The 17,025-nt window shown below is 34.1% G+C and overlaps 1 protein-coding gene across 2 annotated transcripts in view; it reads left to right on the top strand.

Moving 5' to 3' along the window:
• DBF4 (DBF4 zinc finger) overlaps positions 1 to 16,138 on the top strand; it is a 29,123-nt gene extending 12,985 nt beyond the window's left edge. The window contains exons 7-12 of one of the 2 annotated variants that reach the window (XM_008686208.2): positions 4,141 to 4,177; positions 5,456 to 5,498; positions 8,807 to 8,935; positions 9,404 to 9,518; positions 12,609 to 12,733; positions 15,010 to 16,138. In XM_008686208.2, the coding sequence (XP_008684430.1) occupies positions 4,141 to 4,177; positions 5,456 to 5,498; positions 8,807 to 8,935; positions 9,404 to 9,518; positions 12,609 to 12,733; positions 15,010 to 15,997 (1,437 nt within the window). In that variant the 3' untranslated portion in view covers positions 15,998 to 16,138. Of the gene's footprint in view, positions 1 to 4,140; positions 4,178 to 5,452; positions 5,499 to 8,806; positions 8,936 to 9,403; positions 9,519 to 12,608; positions 12,734 to 15,009 lie in introns of both variants that reach the window. The other variant, XM_008686207.2, reaches the window with a different exon arrangement.
• The last annotated feature ends 887 nt before the right edge of the window (positions 16,139 to 17,025 follow it).

The raw sequence follows: 17,025 nt of genomic DNA, 5'->3' as shown, positions 1-17,025 counted from the left end.
TTTCAGAGCACCTGTAGATTCATAGCAAAATTGAGTAGAAGGCACAGATATTCCTGTATATCCCTTGCCTCTCAATATACACACAGCCTTCTCCACTATCAACGTCCTGTACCACAGTGGTATATTTGTTATAAATTGATGAATCTTTATTGACAAGTCATCACTTAAAGTCCATAGTTTACGTTAAGGTTCACTCTTAGTGTTGTACATTGTATAGGTTCACACAAATGAATGGTGACATGTATTTGCCATCACAGTATCCTACAGAATAATTGAATAGTTTCCATAAAAATGTTCCATGGTACATCTATTCATCCCTCCCTCCCTCACTTACTCCTAACAAGTAGAGATCCTTTTTCCATAGTTTGGCCTTTTCCAGTATGTCATATATTTGGAGCCATACATCTAGCCTTTTCAGATTGTCTTCTTCAGTAAGTGATAGGCATTTAGAATTTCTCCATGTCTTTTCATGACTTGATAGCTCTTTTTTTAAAATTGCTGAATGAGTCCATTGTTTGGATTTGCCACAGTTCATCCACCTTCTGAAAGACATCTCGGTTGCTTTCAAGCTTTGACATTGAGTAAATTATGTATATATACATCCATGTGTAGGTTTTGTGTGGACATTAGTTTTCAAGACATTTGGATAAATACCAAGGAGCATGATAGCTGGATTATATGGTAAGAGTATGTTTAGTTTGGTAAGAAGCTGCCAAACTGTCTTCCAAAATGGCTGTACCAATTTGCATTTCCACCAGCGATGAATGAGCTGTTACTTACATTTGTTTTAATTCTGTGATGATCAGAACACATACCTTGTGTGATTTCAGTTCTTTTAAGTTTGTCAAGGTTTGTGTTGTCCAGAATACAGTCTTTTTTTTTTTTTAGATTTTATTTATTTATTTGTTTGAGAGTGCACACATGCTGTACAGGAAAAGGGGGGGAAGGGATAGAGAGGGGGAAGAAGAGGGAAAGGGAGAGAATCTCAAGCGGACTCTGCACTGAAGGTGGAGCTCCACACGGGGCTTGATCTCACGACCCAAAGATCATGAACTAAGCCAAAACCAAGAGTCGGACACTTAACCCCCTGAGCCACCCACGTGCCCCCAGACTAGTGTGTCTTAATGCAAGTTTCATATGCATTTAAAAACATATATTCTAAGGTTAATGGGTAGAATGTTCTATAGATGTCAAATAGGTCAAATTGTATAGCTTTTCTGTATTCATACTGATATTCTGTCTTACTCTAGCCATTATGGAAAGAGGGGAGTATTGACGTTGCCAAATAGGTTGTAGGTTTGTGTATTTTTCCTTCTAGTTCTATCATAGTTTTTGATTCGTGTATTTTGAGCCTTCTTAGATGTGCACACATCTAATATTCTTATGTTTTCTTGGTGAATTGACCTCGTTATTATATAATGTCCCTCTATCCCTGTTAGTATTCCTTGTTGTGAAGTCTCTGAATATACTATAGCCACTCCAGCTTCCTTTTGATTAGTGTTTACATGGTCTTTTTTCTTCCAGCTACATTTAACGTATCTATGTGTTTATAAAACCGGTTTCTTATAGATAGTTGAAAGTTGTCTTTTTATCATATCTGGCAATCTCTATCTTTTAATTGGTATGTTTTGATAATTTATACTTAATAATTATTAGTATCATTTAATTTAGGCCTGCCAATATACTAATATTTTTTTTGTTGGTGTTCTCTGCATTTTATTCCTCTGTTTTCCCCCTTTTCTGCTTTTCAGATTGTTTGAAGGTTTATCTATTGACTTGGCTATGTCCATGTTTTTGTTTTTGTTTTGTTTTGTTTTAGTGGTTGCTTAGGTTAAACTATACTTACGTAACTTTTCACAGTTTACTTAGAATTAATATTTTACCTACTTCAAATAAAATGTAGAAGCCTTATAACTTTTTGAGTCCTTTATCCTCCCACGCTAGTCTTTATGGTATAGTTATTTTTGTTACATTTGCATTTATTGAAAAACCCACCAGGCAGTGTTATCCTTTTTGCTCAAAAAAGTCATGTAGAAGAGAATGTGAGAATGTCTTTATTTTCCCTTCATTCCTGCAAGATCTTTTCACTGGATAACGAATTAGGAATAAAAAACTCTTTAGGTCAGTACTTTATAGGTGTTCTACAGCTATATTCTGTATTCCATGGATTTTGATGAAAAATTTGCAGTTATTCATATTGTTGTTTTCTTGTAAATAATGGTAATTTTTCTCTGTGTACTTAGAAGATTTTTAATTTATCTTTGGTTTTCAACAGTTTGGTTGTAATTGCCTCGGCAAGGTTTACTTAAAGATTATTCTATTTGTTCACTAAGCTTCTTAAAACTAAATTTATGTTTGGAAAGTTTGGGCTATTTTGTTAAAATTCTTCACCATTCTGTTTTTTCCTGTTTCTACATTTCCGATAACACTTAATTTTAGACCTTTTATATTATAGCTAAAGTACAAGGTACTTATTGGGTCCCTGAGACTCTGTTATTTTTCTTTCCCATTCTTCTTTTCTCTAATTAAAGATTTCTTTTCATCAGTCTTCCAGTTCACTGACACTTCACTTTATCATCTATGTTCTGTTTTCAAGCCCATCCAGTTAATTCTATATTTCAAATCGTGTATTTTTCACTTGACTTCTATACTAGTCTTCACTAGACTTCTGCAATTTCCTTTTTTTTTTTTTTTATAGTTTTTTGGCTGAGAATTTGTGTCTTTCCATCATTTTAAGTGTGTTTATCCTTACCTTAGAGTCTTTTTCTGATAATTTTGACATCAGGAACATCTTAGGGTTGGCATCTGATTGCCTTTTTCCCTCAAGAATTGATGTTTTTACTGGTTCTTAATAGTGTCAAGTTATTTTTGACTTAAATAATCTATGTTATGTTGTATAGACTTCAGAGCTATTATAGTACTCTGGCAGAGCTATAACAGTACTCTGGAGAGTGCTGATTTTGTTGCTTTCTTGATTGGTTTGTGTGTGTGTGTGTGTGTGTGATTCAGACCGTCAGTTCTATCTCAGTTTCTTTACATGGCAGTTCCACTCAGTTTCGGTTTTCAGAGATTTGTATGCAACTGTTTGTTCTGCACATGCATCACTTATAGGTTAGTCTAAGACTTGGACAGTGGTTTAAATTTTAGTTCTATTTTCAAAGCCTTGAAATTAAGTCTGGCACTTAATGTGGGTTTATATAGGGAATTAGGGATCCACTTTTCCAGTTTGCTACTTTTTGCAATTTCCCCTTCACTCTCCAGCCCATAATGACCCTTTCCCTAGTTCTTCTGTTCAGAAAGACAGGGTTCCTCAATTTTAGCTGCCTATGACACCTGCAACTGCAGTTTCATAACTGGGGTCCACCCTCAGTGCAGAACTGTGGGAGAAAAGAAAGACATAATAGTCCATGGTTTCCCTTCGTACTCTTTGGGCTACAGGAACCTCTTTCCTGGATATTTTTAGCCAGAAGTAAGTGACTTATGTAGGAGTTTTAGCCACTGGCTCCACTACTTGCTGCCAACTCTAATTAGAGGTTCATCCTTCAGGGAAAAAGAGGATGGGAAATGTACCCCCTTAAAGGTGGTTTCTCTAAGTTTGACTTCCTTCTACAATATGTCTGCTTTTGTTTATTTTTTAGTCCTCATGTAGTTTCTTATTGTATTTTTCCCAGAGTTTTAGTTGTAGTCAGTGGGATTGTTTGACCACATTGGACATATTTCACCTTGACAGGTATCGACAGATTGTAATAAATATTTTAAGAATTCCTTTGTTCAGTCTATCACAAAAGTTTGCTCAGTAAGGGCATAAAAATAACTTTAGGACTATGTTCAGATTATTTCATTAACCGTACCTTTTCTTCATTGGTCAATTTCTTTCTGTAAAGACAAAAATAATGATAGCTAGAATGCAAGGTATTTGTTGGATGTATTGTAAAAATGAGCTTGTATTATGTTCATTGTTTCATTTCTTTGGTTGAGTTGATTTTTAAAAGCAAATTTTTCTCTTCTTTCCCCCCACAAAACTATAGTAATCACCCTTCTGATTATCTTCAGGATAAAAATGAGCCGTTACAGTTGCTGCTTTCATTGTACTTTCAAACCCAGTCTTTTCACATTTTGTTTTTGTTTTTGTTTTTTTAGGGGAAAAGAGTAGGTATTGGCACACAGAAAGCAAGAAGTAAGTATTTTGATATCCTTAAGTGTATTCAATTTGCTTTTAGAAAATAGAACAGATCTTATAAAAATCCTCTGAAAAATAATGGAAACAACCCTTCAGGGAACATGTTCAGTAGGTCTTAGTTTTTTTAGACTATGGACCCCTGTGGTGGTCTGGTGAAGCTTACGTACCCCTTTTCAGAATGATGTTTTTAAAAAACATATAAAAAATTATTAGATTACTGAGAGTCAGTAAATGAAATTCAATTATCAGAATATTTTAAATTATGTTTTTTTTACACATTGAAAACAAGTGCTAACAGTGATTCTACTGTAATTTTTGAAGTGGTGAGCATAAATGATGCTTTGAGATCTGCAATAACTAATATGATATGAAGGTATTTCTTTCATTTGGTTTCAGAATTACAGGCACTGCTAAAACCACTGTGATCCTGTTGCTTATATATATAACTAGAGGAAATGTTAGATTTCAGTTAGAGATCAGTGAAAATAAAAGTTGGATTTTTTTCCTGTTTTAGCTCATGAGTCTCCTGAATTCTATTCAGAGATCCTTTGGCGGGGGGAAGTCCTTTCATTTTAAGAATCTCAGAATGTAGACAGAATTTCTGTCATTTTGGAAATGGGCTGATATTGTAAAATACCTCACCTGAAACTTAAAACTGAATTGAAATGAAAGGGATAATGGATACAGATGGTCCTTGACTTATGATGGTTTGACTTTAAATTTTTCAACTTTGCAGTGGTGCAAAAGCAATACACATTCAATAGAAACTACTTTGAATTTTGAGTGTTGATCTTCTCCTGGGCGGGCAGTATGACATAGGAAACTCTCCTGACACTGGGCCGTGACAGTGAGCTGCAGCTCCCATTCAGTCACGTGGGAACAAGGGTGAACAACCAATATACTTGAAACCATTCTGTCTTTCACTTTTAGTACAGTATTCAACAAATTACATCACATAGTCAACATTTTTTATTATAAAATGGGCTTTGTGTTCAATGATTTTGCCCAACTATAGGCTAATGTAAGTGTTGTGAGCATGTTTGAAGTTAAGCTAGGGCTAAGCTATGGTGTTTGATAGGTTAGGTGTATTGAATGCACTGCAGCTTAGGATGTTTTCAACTTGAAATGGGTTTATTGAAGTATAACCTTAATTGTAAATTGAGGAAGATCTGTACAGAGTATGGTGGGATTTTTTTTTTAGCAAGAGTATTTTTTTTTTTTTAATTTCCTGGATTTGTACATATCTAATAATGTGTTTTGTATGTTCTCAAGCAGGTAGACTCAAAAAACCTTTTGTAAAGGTGGAAGATATGAGCCAGTAAGTATCTAAGTTCAATCAGTAATTTAAATATAATATTAAAAGAGAAAATCTAATTAAGCTATCTTGGCTAATACTGTTAGGTCTCTTTATGTTAGTTTTATATTATACTAATATGCAGGTGGCACAAGTTGTAGAAAGTAACATTAATTTTTGCTCAAAAATTAAGCAGTTTTTAGCTTAATTTAGTTTCAGTATGCTATAGATGATAATTTCTTGAAATATCTACTTTAGAGCAATCATAAGACCAATTCATTTTTGTAGTATTTCAAGTAACCATTCACTAGCTGAATGCAATGCCATATGATTTGAACTACTACTTAAAGATTGCTTCTACTTTGTGAAATATATTGGTACTATTTGGAAGTACAAAATCCGAGTATAACATTTAATTTAGTAGTTTTCCTGACTCACTCAAGTTTTATAGGGTAATCTTAATGAAGACTACGGATACAAGTAAATTAGTTTGGCATGGGAGAGTTTGATAACTTTTTCTTGACTAGATTCTAGTTACTCCTTTAGACATGTGTGATTAATTCTTTTGGATACTCACTGAAGTGACTAAGATGCATTGAATGCTTCTTTCTATGAAATGTATTACTATGAAAAAAAATGCAGTTCAAAATTAGGCCTTAGAGAAGGTGCCAGTATATGGAAAGACATCCCAGCATCATGGATTGGAAGACTTCATATTACTAAGATGTCAGTACTGCCCAAAGTGATTTACAGATTCAGTGTAATACCTGTCAAAATCCCAATGACTCTTATTGCAGAAGGGGAGAAATCCATCCTAAAATTCATACCAAATCGCAAGGGACCCCAAATGCCCAAAGCAGTCTTTGAAAGGAAGAACAAAGTTGAAGATCTAAACTTTCCTGGTTTCAGTATTTACTAAAAGCTGCAGTAATTACAACAGCTTGTTAATGACGTAAAGACAGATATATAGACCAGTGGAAAAGAATAACTAGCTAAGAAATAAATCTTCACATTTAGGTCAAATCACTGTTGACAGAGATGTCAAGATCATTCAGTGGGGAACAGGCTGTCTTCACGTATTGGGAAAACTACATATCCACGTGCAAAAGAAGAATGAAGTTGGACCATTAATTTATACCATATATAAAATTAACTCAAAATAGATCGAAGACTTAAAAGCATAAAACTCTTGGAAGAAAACAAGGGAAAAGCTTTAGGACATTGGATTTTGCAGTGATTTCTTGGAAATGACATCAAAAGCACAAGCAACAAAATTATAAATTTGTGTGCACAACAGAGTGAAAAGGGATGGAACCATGGAATGGGAGAAGATATTTGTAAATCGTACATATCTAATAAAGTATAATATGTCGGGGAGCTTGGGAAGACAATGGAGTAGGAGGACCCTAAGCCCACTCTTGTTTACAACTAGTTAGCACTTGCATCCAAATACATAAACCAGAGAATAATGTGAAGACTAGTAGAACAAACTTCACAACTATGTAGAGAAGAAGCTGCGTCTTAGAGATTAGGAAGGGCAGAGATGGTGATTGGGAGCTGCCTGCAAGAAGGAGGGAGTTGTAGGCTGTGGCTCAGAGAGGTGAAAGCACCAGGGAGCCCCCTAAGGGAAGATAAATCCCCATCTTATCTGGCTTTGAAAACCAGAGGGGTGAAATCCCTAGCTTTGTAAAACCAATCACACTTGGAACCTGAAGCCTTAAAAGTCTGCTGACTCAGCACTGGGTGAGCTGGGAGGGCAAGGGATACTGGGTCCCTACCCTTAAAGAGACAGGAGCCTATGGAGAGACAATGTAGAAGCTGCAGCTTGAACAATGCCTGGGGCAAACAGGAGCAGTCCTGGGTGATGTAGGGAATTATTGAATTACTGTATTACACACCTAAAACTGATATAACACTGTATGTTAACTATACTGGAACTCAAAAACCTAATTTAAAAAAAAAATGAAATAAAAAGTCAACAGAAAATCAAAATTTTCAGATTTTTTTTTTAAGATTTATTTGAGAGCAGCCTTGTGCACTTGAGTACGGAAAAGAGCAAAGGGAGAGAATCTTGAGGCAAACTCCCTGCTGTCCACTTCAGTGCTCTATCTCAAGACCCATGAGATCATGACCAGAGCCAAAAAAGCAAGAGTTGGATGCTTAACCAACCGAGCCACCCAGGCGTCCCCTCAATTTATCAGATTTAAAAAATGGGCAAAGGACTTGACATCTCTTCAAAGAGGTATAGATTGCCGAGAAACACATGAAAAGATGTTCACTATCACTAATCATCAGAGAAATGCCAGTCAAAACCACCGTGAGATATCTATCACTTCACACACATTAGGATAGCTGTTACAAAAAAAAAAAAAAAAGCCTAGAGTAATAGGTTTTGGCAAGGAAGTGGAGAAACTGGAGCCCTTGTGCACTGTTGATGGGATTGTAAAATAGTGTAACCACTATGGAAAACAGAATGGAGGTTCTTCATGAAATTGAAACTATGATGGGATCTCACAGTTTCACGTCTGGTTTTATAGCCAAAAGAATTGAAAGCAGGGTCTCGAAGAGATGCTTGCACATGCATATTGGTAGTAGCGCTATTTGCAGTAGCCCAGTGGTAGAAGCAGTCCATATGTCCATCAACAGGTAAATGGATGATGTAATATATATTCACAGTGGAACATTATTCAACCTTAAAAAAGGAATGAAATTCTGACAAATGCTCTACAACATGGATGAACCTTGGGGACATTATGCTGAGTGAAATAAGAGGAAAAATACTGCAAGATTCCACTTGATGAAGTACTTAGAGTAGTCAGATTCATAAAGTAGCATGATGGTTGTCAGGTGGGCAGAGAAGGGAGAATGGGGAGTTATTGTTTAATGGGTACGGAGTTTTTGTTTTGAAAGATGAAAAGGGTTCTGGAGATGGATGATGTTAATGGTTGGAAAACACTGTGAATGTACTTAATGCAGCTGAACTATATTCCTAAAAATGGCACCTGGCTGCCGCAGTTGGTAGAGCATGTGACTCTTGATGTCGGTTTTGGAGTTCAAGCCCCATTTTGGGCATAGAGATTACTTAAAAAAAAAAAAAGTTTAAGGTAAATATTCAATATTTATTATTTAATTTGTGGGTATTTTACCATAATTAAAAAATACATATATGTTAAACAGAAAGATATTAGGTCTAGGAATTGGGAAGGGAACCCTAACTGTTTCTATTATTTGTTTCAGATTCTAGATGAAGTCCGTGATTTTGAAATATAAGATTTCAGTTGTATTTTTTTCATCATAAAGAATCTCATGTATTTGTCTTTTTGTTTTTTTAGACTTTATAGACCATTTTACCTTCAGCTGACCAATATGCCTTTTATAAATTATTCTATTCAGAAGCCTGCCAGTCCATTTGATGTAGATAAGCCATCTAGCATCCAGAAGCAAACTCAGGTTAAACTAAGGTTTGTTTAACCTTCAAGTAATTTTTTCTTTTTAAGCAAACATTTAAAATAATTCATTAAATGCTATGGTGGGTGGGTGGGTTGGGTGTGTGTGTGTGTTTGTGTGTGTGTGTGTGTGTGTGTGTGTGTGTTCACTGTTATGGTTTCCTCCCTGTATATTTTTAATGCTGGATTAGAAGTCTGAATCTTGTCTAAGTATGTCACATTTAGATTAATAGATCAATAGATTAAGGTTGAGGGGTGGCTTGCAAATATTTACAAGTAATTGAAACATGTTATTTCTCTTAAGTGATCTAAATTATTCTCCAGAAAAGTCACTAGTTTTGCTTCTGAATTTCTTAAAAAGAAATGTATTTTAAAGTATTTGTTGATATAAACATCTGTGGAGATTATGGCAGATTGATATGTGAGGACTGTACATTTTATAAAGTCTTAATGTTCAATTCTTTTATCATATATTTCTGTCAGAATCCAAACGGATGGCAATAAATGTGGTGGCATCCCAATTCAACTACAATTGAAAGAGAAGAAGAAAAAAGGATACTGTGAATGTTGCTTGCAGAAATATGAAGATCTCGAAACTGTAAATGTGATTTTATATTTAGGGGGTTGATATTTCTAAAACTATGAATATTTACTGTGTAAATTTTAGCTTGTTTTTTCAGATTGTGGTTTACAACTTGATAATGACTAAGTAGCATGCATTTCTTTTTGATAGAATTATCTTAAATTTTAGGAATCCAAAGTGGGAAAATGTATATTGAAAACTAATTTTTATTCATTCATTCAACAAATATTTATTAAGTACCTGTGTTGTACCAATCACTACTCTGAAAAAACAGCAATGAACAAAAGATACCAATTCTTCCTTTTATGAAAATTACATTCTGTGAGAGGGGAGGAGAGATAGGTAACAATGTAGTAAAAAAGAAGGTATATATATATAGAGAGAGAATATTAGATCAGTTCTGTGAGAAACTGTAAAGCAGGAATGGGGGTGTAGACATTTATTTAGACAAGGAAAGCTAACTGATAAAGTGGTATTTGAGTAGAAACCTAGGAAGTGAGGGAACATGACTTGTGGATATTGAAATAAGCAGTGCAAAAGTGTTAAATTAAACTGATTGTTGGGATTGAAGAAACCATTCAACTAATGGTGGTGGCCTGGCGGAAATGATGAGACTTGGTCAGATTGTGGATATAATTTAAAAGTGGGGCAAAGAGGATTTGCCAGTGGATCGGAAGTTGGGAGTGAGTAGAAGATGCTTCAGACCTGAGCAATTAAAACATGGGCATATGATTTACTAATGGTAGGATGAGAAGAAAGTAGAGATTATTCTTTGAAGTAGCAGAAAGAGAAATAGAATAGTTGGAAGGGGACATGGGCTGAAGATACAGTTTTGAAGATGGGAACTATTTATGGTTTGTAAAGTGATTAAAAAAACCAAAAAGCAAAAGACAAGAGCTTTGGATCCATGCTGCTCAGGTTTGAATCCTGTTTTCCTGTTTGTGTGACCTTGGACAGTGGCAGGCTCTGTGCCTATTAAATTTTAGCTGTTACTGTTTGAGTTGTTAATTTCAGTAGAGACGTATGTTTCAGTGCTTGGTTTGGTAGAAAATGGTGAGGAAGTTAAGGAGAAAGAATAATTATAAATAAGAAATAAACTCTCTCGGGGCACCTGGGTGGCACAGCGGCTAAGCATCTGCCTTCGTCTCAGGGCGTGATCCTGGAGTCCTGGGATCGAGCCCCACATCAGGCTCCTCCGCTATGAGCCTGCTTCTTCCTCTCCCATTCCCCCTGCTTGTGTTCCCTCTCTCGCTGGCTGTCTCTATCTCTGTCGAATAAATAAATAAATAAAATCTTTAAAAAAAACAACAAAAAAAACCTCTCTCTCTTTAGACTCTAAGTTGAAGTTTGTTTTATAACTCAAAATATATTCGTGTTTTGTATTAATTTTGTGTTGTTTAATAAAGGCAAAAAATATGGCTACTTTAGAATTATTTTTAGTCAGAAGTTAAAACGATCTCAAATATTTTCCCTTCCCAAAAATCATTTTTAAATTTAAATTACAGATTCGTCCCAAAATTTTACTTTACTATTGCCATGATAGAATAATTTATAATGGATGTTTTCCTTAATATCAATTTGTAATTGTAATGTAATGCTCAGAAAATGTTGGGACTAAAAAATGAAAACCTTGGTCACTGATTGATACAAGGAAGGAAAATTAGTAGTAAATTTTGAGATTGATATTTTAAAATCATTTTCTATTACAGTTTATGTTTCTTAGTCTCTGAGAATAAAATATTCTTTTTTTTTTTTTTTTAATCTTAGATTTCACAGTGCTTCATTTCCACCTGTATCAAGGCATTCATTTAGCAAATTGGTTTATTGGAGGTTAAGCAACAACAAACAAGGCAGACATATTCTCTTCCCTTGGATATCTTATGGTTCAATAGAGAAGACAGATACAAAACAATGCATTTATAAGTAGGCTAGTGATAGTGTTAGAAAAGTACAGTACAGTGCTAATAATGAGAGGGTACTTAAGATAGGATGAGGAATATAGAAAGCTCAACTGAGAAAAAGTAACTTTTAAGTCAAGACATAAAAAATGATGAATGATAAGAGGTAGGTGGAAGTAGGGGGCAACTGCACAAAAGTTGGAGATTTCTCCAAAAAATGTGTATAAATGGAATCTGCACTTAGAAAGTTAATGTTTCTTTTTTTTAAAATCATTTTTCATTTATTTAACATTACTGGGCATAGATAATTTGTATGTGGTAAATTTTGCAAGTAAGGAGGTAATAGTCCAGAATACTATTTTTTTGTGATCACTGGAGAATTTAGTTTTTGGAAATACAATCAAATCATCAAAAATTACATGAAACTAGAGAAACAGAAATGAGGTTCTTACATGATTGTCCTGGTACAGACTTCTAGGTGCACTTCCCTGATCAGCTGACAGACAAGTAATAGAATTAGTCTGGAGTTTCCACCTGTTTAGCAGGAACTTTTATTTCTTTTGAGTTTTATCGCAGTACACTGAGCTTGTTTACTTTTGTTCTTCACGACTGTCAGACTGATTAACTGTCAACTAGTTCAATTTTTTCTTAAAAAGAAAGACTGAGAATAACTTCTGTATTCTCTGTTACAAGCATTAGGTAATTGAGATAATTCACTTGCTCATTCGCAAATGTGTTCCTCAATAATGAATTTTTTCTTTTTTTTTTAATACTTCACAGCATTCATTGTACTTCATTTTTTTGTAACCTGCCTTCTGGACTCTTGTTTTGGAATCTTATATGTTAAACTATAACATTTCATTTATTTAATATTTTATAAGACCTACTATATTTAGTGGTAATTATATAAGGGTAAAATAAAGAGGAAGATTTTCTGAATATTAGCATACTGTAAATGTTAAATGTCACTGTTGTATTTCTCCATCTTTATCTTCATTTCCTGATGTAGTTCCTATGGTGTCAGTTCCATTTAAATGACAAATTTATTTTACTTAACATCCTTTGAAGTTGTAGTAAAGGATATTTCTTTGGAGTAGTTATTAGAAACCTAATTTTAGGGGCATGAAAATATTAGAAAACTTAAAAAAGAATCTTTGGTTTAAGAATATAATTATATGATTTATGTGCTTCTTTGTTTTTGTTTCAGCATCTTCTAAGTGAACAACACAGAAGCTTTGCACAGAGTAATCACTATCAAGTTGTTGATGATATTGTATCTAAGTTAATTTTTGATTTTGTGGAATATGAAAGGGACATGCCTAAAAAGAAAAGGTAATTTATCAGCCTAAGTTTTAAATTTTACCAGAATTTTAAACAATTGCATTAAACTAAAAATAAATCCAAAGTTTTCTGTTCTTAGAAGGAATATATATATATTTTAAAAAATTTTTTTATTATTATTTTTAAAGATTTTATTTATTTATTAGAGAGAGCACAAGCAGGTGGAGTTGCAGGGAAAGGGAGAGGGAGAAGCAGACTCTGGGCTGAGCAGAGAGCCTGATGCGGGGCTAAATCCCAGGACCATGGGATCATGACCTGAGCTGACTGCAGACGCTTAACTGACTGAGCCACCCAGGCACCCTGGAATATATATTTTTAGAGTGTATATTTGGTTAAGAACTGATTACTTCTCAGGGGCGCCTGGGTGGCTCAGTCGTTAAGCGTCTGCCTTCGGCTCGGGGCGTGATCCCGGAGTTCTAGGATCGAGTCCCACATCAGGCTCCTCCATTGGAAGCCTGCTTCTTCCTCTCCCACTCCCCCTGCTTGTGTTCCCTCTCTTGCTGGCTGTCTCTATCTCTGTCAAATAAATAAATAAAATCTTTAAAAAAAAAATGATTACTTCTCTCCACTCCCAACCCCTCTCCACTAACAAAAGTGCTTGCTTTAGGTTATTAAGGTCTTCATCATTATAGTCTAGAAGAGGAGTTGGCAAATTTTTTATTAAAAACCAGACAGTATATATTTTAGGATTTGTGAACCATAACATCTCTGTTTGAGCTTACTTTGTCATTGTACAATGAAAGCAGCTATGGACAGTATGTAAATAAATGGGTGTGGCTGTGTTCCAGTAAAACTTTAGATATGGTCCATGTGCTATATACAGTTTATCAACCTCTGGTGTAGGACCATAAAGTTTACCATTTACTTGGACTAAAAAACTAGAATTTTTATTTAATATTAAGGACTTTAAATAAACCTTCTTTCACTTAACCTCCATTAAGTCTTCTTTATACTTTCACTGAATACTTTTGTTTAAATTCTACTTGGCAATAATACTAGTAGTACTGACAGGACTTAAATGTGAATACAGTGCTGTTCATTGACAGTTTACTGCACATTGACTAAATGATCCTGGTTAGATTGTTCCCATAAATCCAAGATAAAAAAAAAATTCTTTGAAATGCTTAAATTGATGATAAACCACTAGGTTATTCAGTCCTTATATCTGTTTTTAGACTAATTTTAAGGCATAAAGACTAGAAAGTAGGATACCAAGGTACAGCTTCTGAAAATTAACTGGAAAGTCTTTTTACTGTATCTGTGTGGAACAGTTCCTAAACTTCTTATTTGTGTAACATTCAGAATGGTTGTTCATGACTGACTTAATAATATGATATTTGGAGAGGAGGCATATTTTCAACTATTAAAACTATATAGGCTACTGTAAGAATTTAGAATTCCCTAAAAATTTAATCTGCAACAAAATTCTGAACTAGTACTTAACATATAAGTTGGTTTTTTCTTAGTTACATTTTCTGCACAATTTTTATCTGTGTATAAGTCATCTAAACATCTCTAGACATTAAAGGAGAGAGGGCAGTGTTGGACTAGTATTTTCACATTTTTAATACTCCATTTGTTCAAGAGGAGTCTTAGGTGAAAGTATAAACAAAATAAATATAAAAGTGTCCATGCTGGTTTTGAAAGGGCAGACTGAATTCTATATTCCTATAGTGTTGTCTGTGACATGTATAACATAAAACATCAGTAGTCAGCTGGTAATATATAATTTAGGATTGTGTAATACAAACTAACATTGAAAGAATATTAAGAGACTCCATGAAGAAGAGGTTTCCAGGTCAAATACATGTGTGAAACTTAAGGATTACTATTTTGTCTAAATACTCATTTTCTACATTGTTAAGTAAAATGAGACAATATTAATTTTAATGAAAGTATAGAAGTTAGGGTATTTTTCAGAATAATGAAAACAAAGTTGGGAGCAAAACCAAATCCCTTTACTCTCCTCTCTCTTTGAGTTATATGGTTGAAGTAGTTTTAAACACATTTAAGATAGTGGTTACCTCTGGGAGGAAGGGGAAGATGATGGATGAGAATAGGGGGTATGCTAGAGTTTCCAGCTATATCTGTAAAGTTTTATTATGGAAAACATCTGAAGTATATTTGGCTAACTGTTAAGATTTCAGTATTTTTGTAGTATTTTCTAAGTTAAATTTAAGTTTCATAGTTTTAACAGATTATTAATTTGGCTTTAAGCTACTCAGGAATTTTTTGTAGCAATAATGTTTTCTTTTTGTTTTATAAAGAATAAAATACAGTATTGGATCACTTTCTCCTATTACTGCAAGTGTCCTGAAAAAGTCTGAACCAAAAGAAAAGCTAGAATTGCAACATATTTCTCAGAAAGACTTCAAGGAAAATAATGTACAGGTAATTGAGCAGCATTTCCTATATAAAGAAATCCAGGAACCTGAACAGAAGTTTCTGTTTATTTCAGAATGCATCCCCTGCCCTTCAAGTGAATTGAGAGGACTCGATGAGAAAGTAACTAGTAAATGTTCCATGTTAAATCCAGCTGAAGATGACATAAAACAAAATTTTACACATCTACCTCTGCATAAAAATAAACAGGAATGCATCCTTGATGTTTCTGAACATAAATTAATGGCAAATGAAAGTGACTTAGAAGAACTAAGGGTAGATCAGTGTCAGTGTAGGCTACAGACATCTGTACAAGTTTCTAGCGTCAGTATGGATAATACTGCATCTCAGCCAAAACAAAAATCAGATACTGTGCTTTTTCCAGCAAAAGATCTGAAGGAAAAGGACCTTTATTCAATATTTGGTCATGATTCTGGTCTATTAGCAACAAACAGTTCACAGGAGCACCTAACAATTCAGGCAAAGACTCCGTCCCCAAGTCCCCTTGAGGAACCCAATGAATGTGACTTCAACAATACGGATGGTTTACCTTCTGGTACGATCCATCGGAAAGTGAAAATATTATTAGGAAGAAATAAAAAAGAAAATCTGGAACCAAATGTGGAATTAGATAAGAAAAGAACTGAATTTCTTATTACACAAGAAGGAAACAGAATTTGTAGTTCCCCAGTACAATCTCTACTAGACTTGTTTCAGACTAGTGACGAGAAGTCAGAATTTTTGGGTTTCACAAGCTACACTGAAAACAGTGGTATATGTGATGTTTTAGATATTTGGGAAGAAGAAAATTCAAATAATTTGTTGTCAGTGTTTTTCTCTTCCCCTTCAACTTCTACATTTACTGGCTTTTAGACTTAAAAATAAATACCTTTCAGAAGTGATGAAGATCATATTGAAATTTTTATAAATATGTATGGAAATAGTTTTTTCTTTTTTGCCAACTTTGTTTATAGAACCAAGTGTAAATATTAATAAAGATGATGTTTGCATTTTTCTACAGGATTGGGTACTTATTATAGAAAAATTGTAAAGTAAACTTGTGGCTCGTTTTACATACTATGTTTTAGGAATTACTATGAATAATAATTGTTTTATGTCACTGAAAACTAAATTCAAGTGAAATTTTGGGAATATCAATATTTAGCATTATAAATTTAGATAGTCTAGTTCTTTCTAAAGTCTATTAAAATAGATTCCCATGATAACATGGGAATATTGCTTCTAAAAATCTAATTTTCATACTACAGGAAAAAACATTGATTTTTGTGTTTGGGTTCTGGAAATCATTAGTACTTGATATTTGACCTAGTTGGACAATGCCGGGGTGTTGGCACTGAGGAGTTAGGTTATTTGCAGGGGTAGATAGAAGCCATGAAGGGAAAAACTTAACCAGATTACTATATGGAATAAACCAATTTTTCCACTCTTCTTAATTATTTACCTTTAGAAATAAAGTCTTCCAAAAATGACTCATTATCCGCTAATTTGGTGTCAGGAAATGAAAGGAGGAGGATGGCATTGAACTCTAAAAAAGTATTGAAACATGGAGGACTGCCTTTGATCAGGCACTTGGCAACAATAATTTAGAGAAGAGAATATTCAAATATAAGAAAAATTTCAGCTGTTATCTTTAGTTGGTAGAGGCATTTGCCTTTGTGTTCTTACAGGAGTGAGACATTTACAGCTAATGACATTTTTTCACAATGAAAGTTGGTGCCATTGAATATTCTATGAATATATTATCATTAAAAATTACTTTACCATTCTTAAATTTTTGAAACCCTATATGGCTCCCAATATATTAGTTCATATGTTCTGATGTGTGTATTTTGACTGGATAGTCTCAATGAGAAATACTAGCCTTTCAACAACTTTATCGT

The sequence above is a fragment of the Ursus maritimus genome, unplaced genomic scaffold (genome assembly GCF_017311325.1).
Source record: "Ursus maritimus isolate PB19 unplaced genomic scaffold, ASM1731132v1 scaffold_3, whole genome shotgun sequence".
In the NCBI taxonomy this organism is placed as follows: Eukaryota; Metazoa; Chordata; class Mammalia; order Carnivora; family Ursidae; genus Ursus; species Ursus maritimus.
The sequence above is the reverse complement of the archived record's forward strand: the minus strand, read 5'-3'. Positions and strand labels throughout refer to the sequence as shown.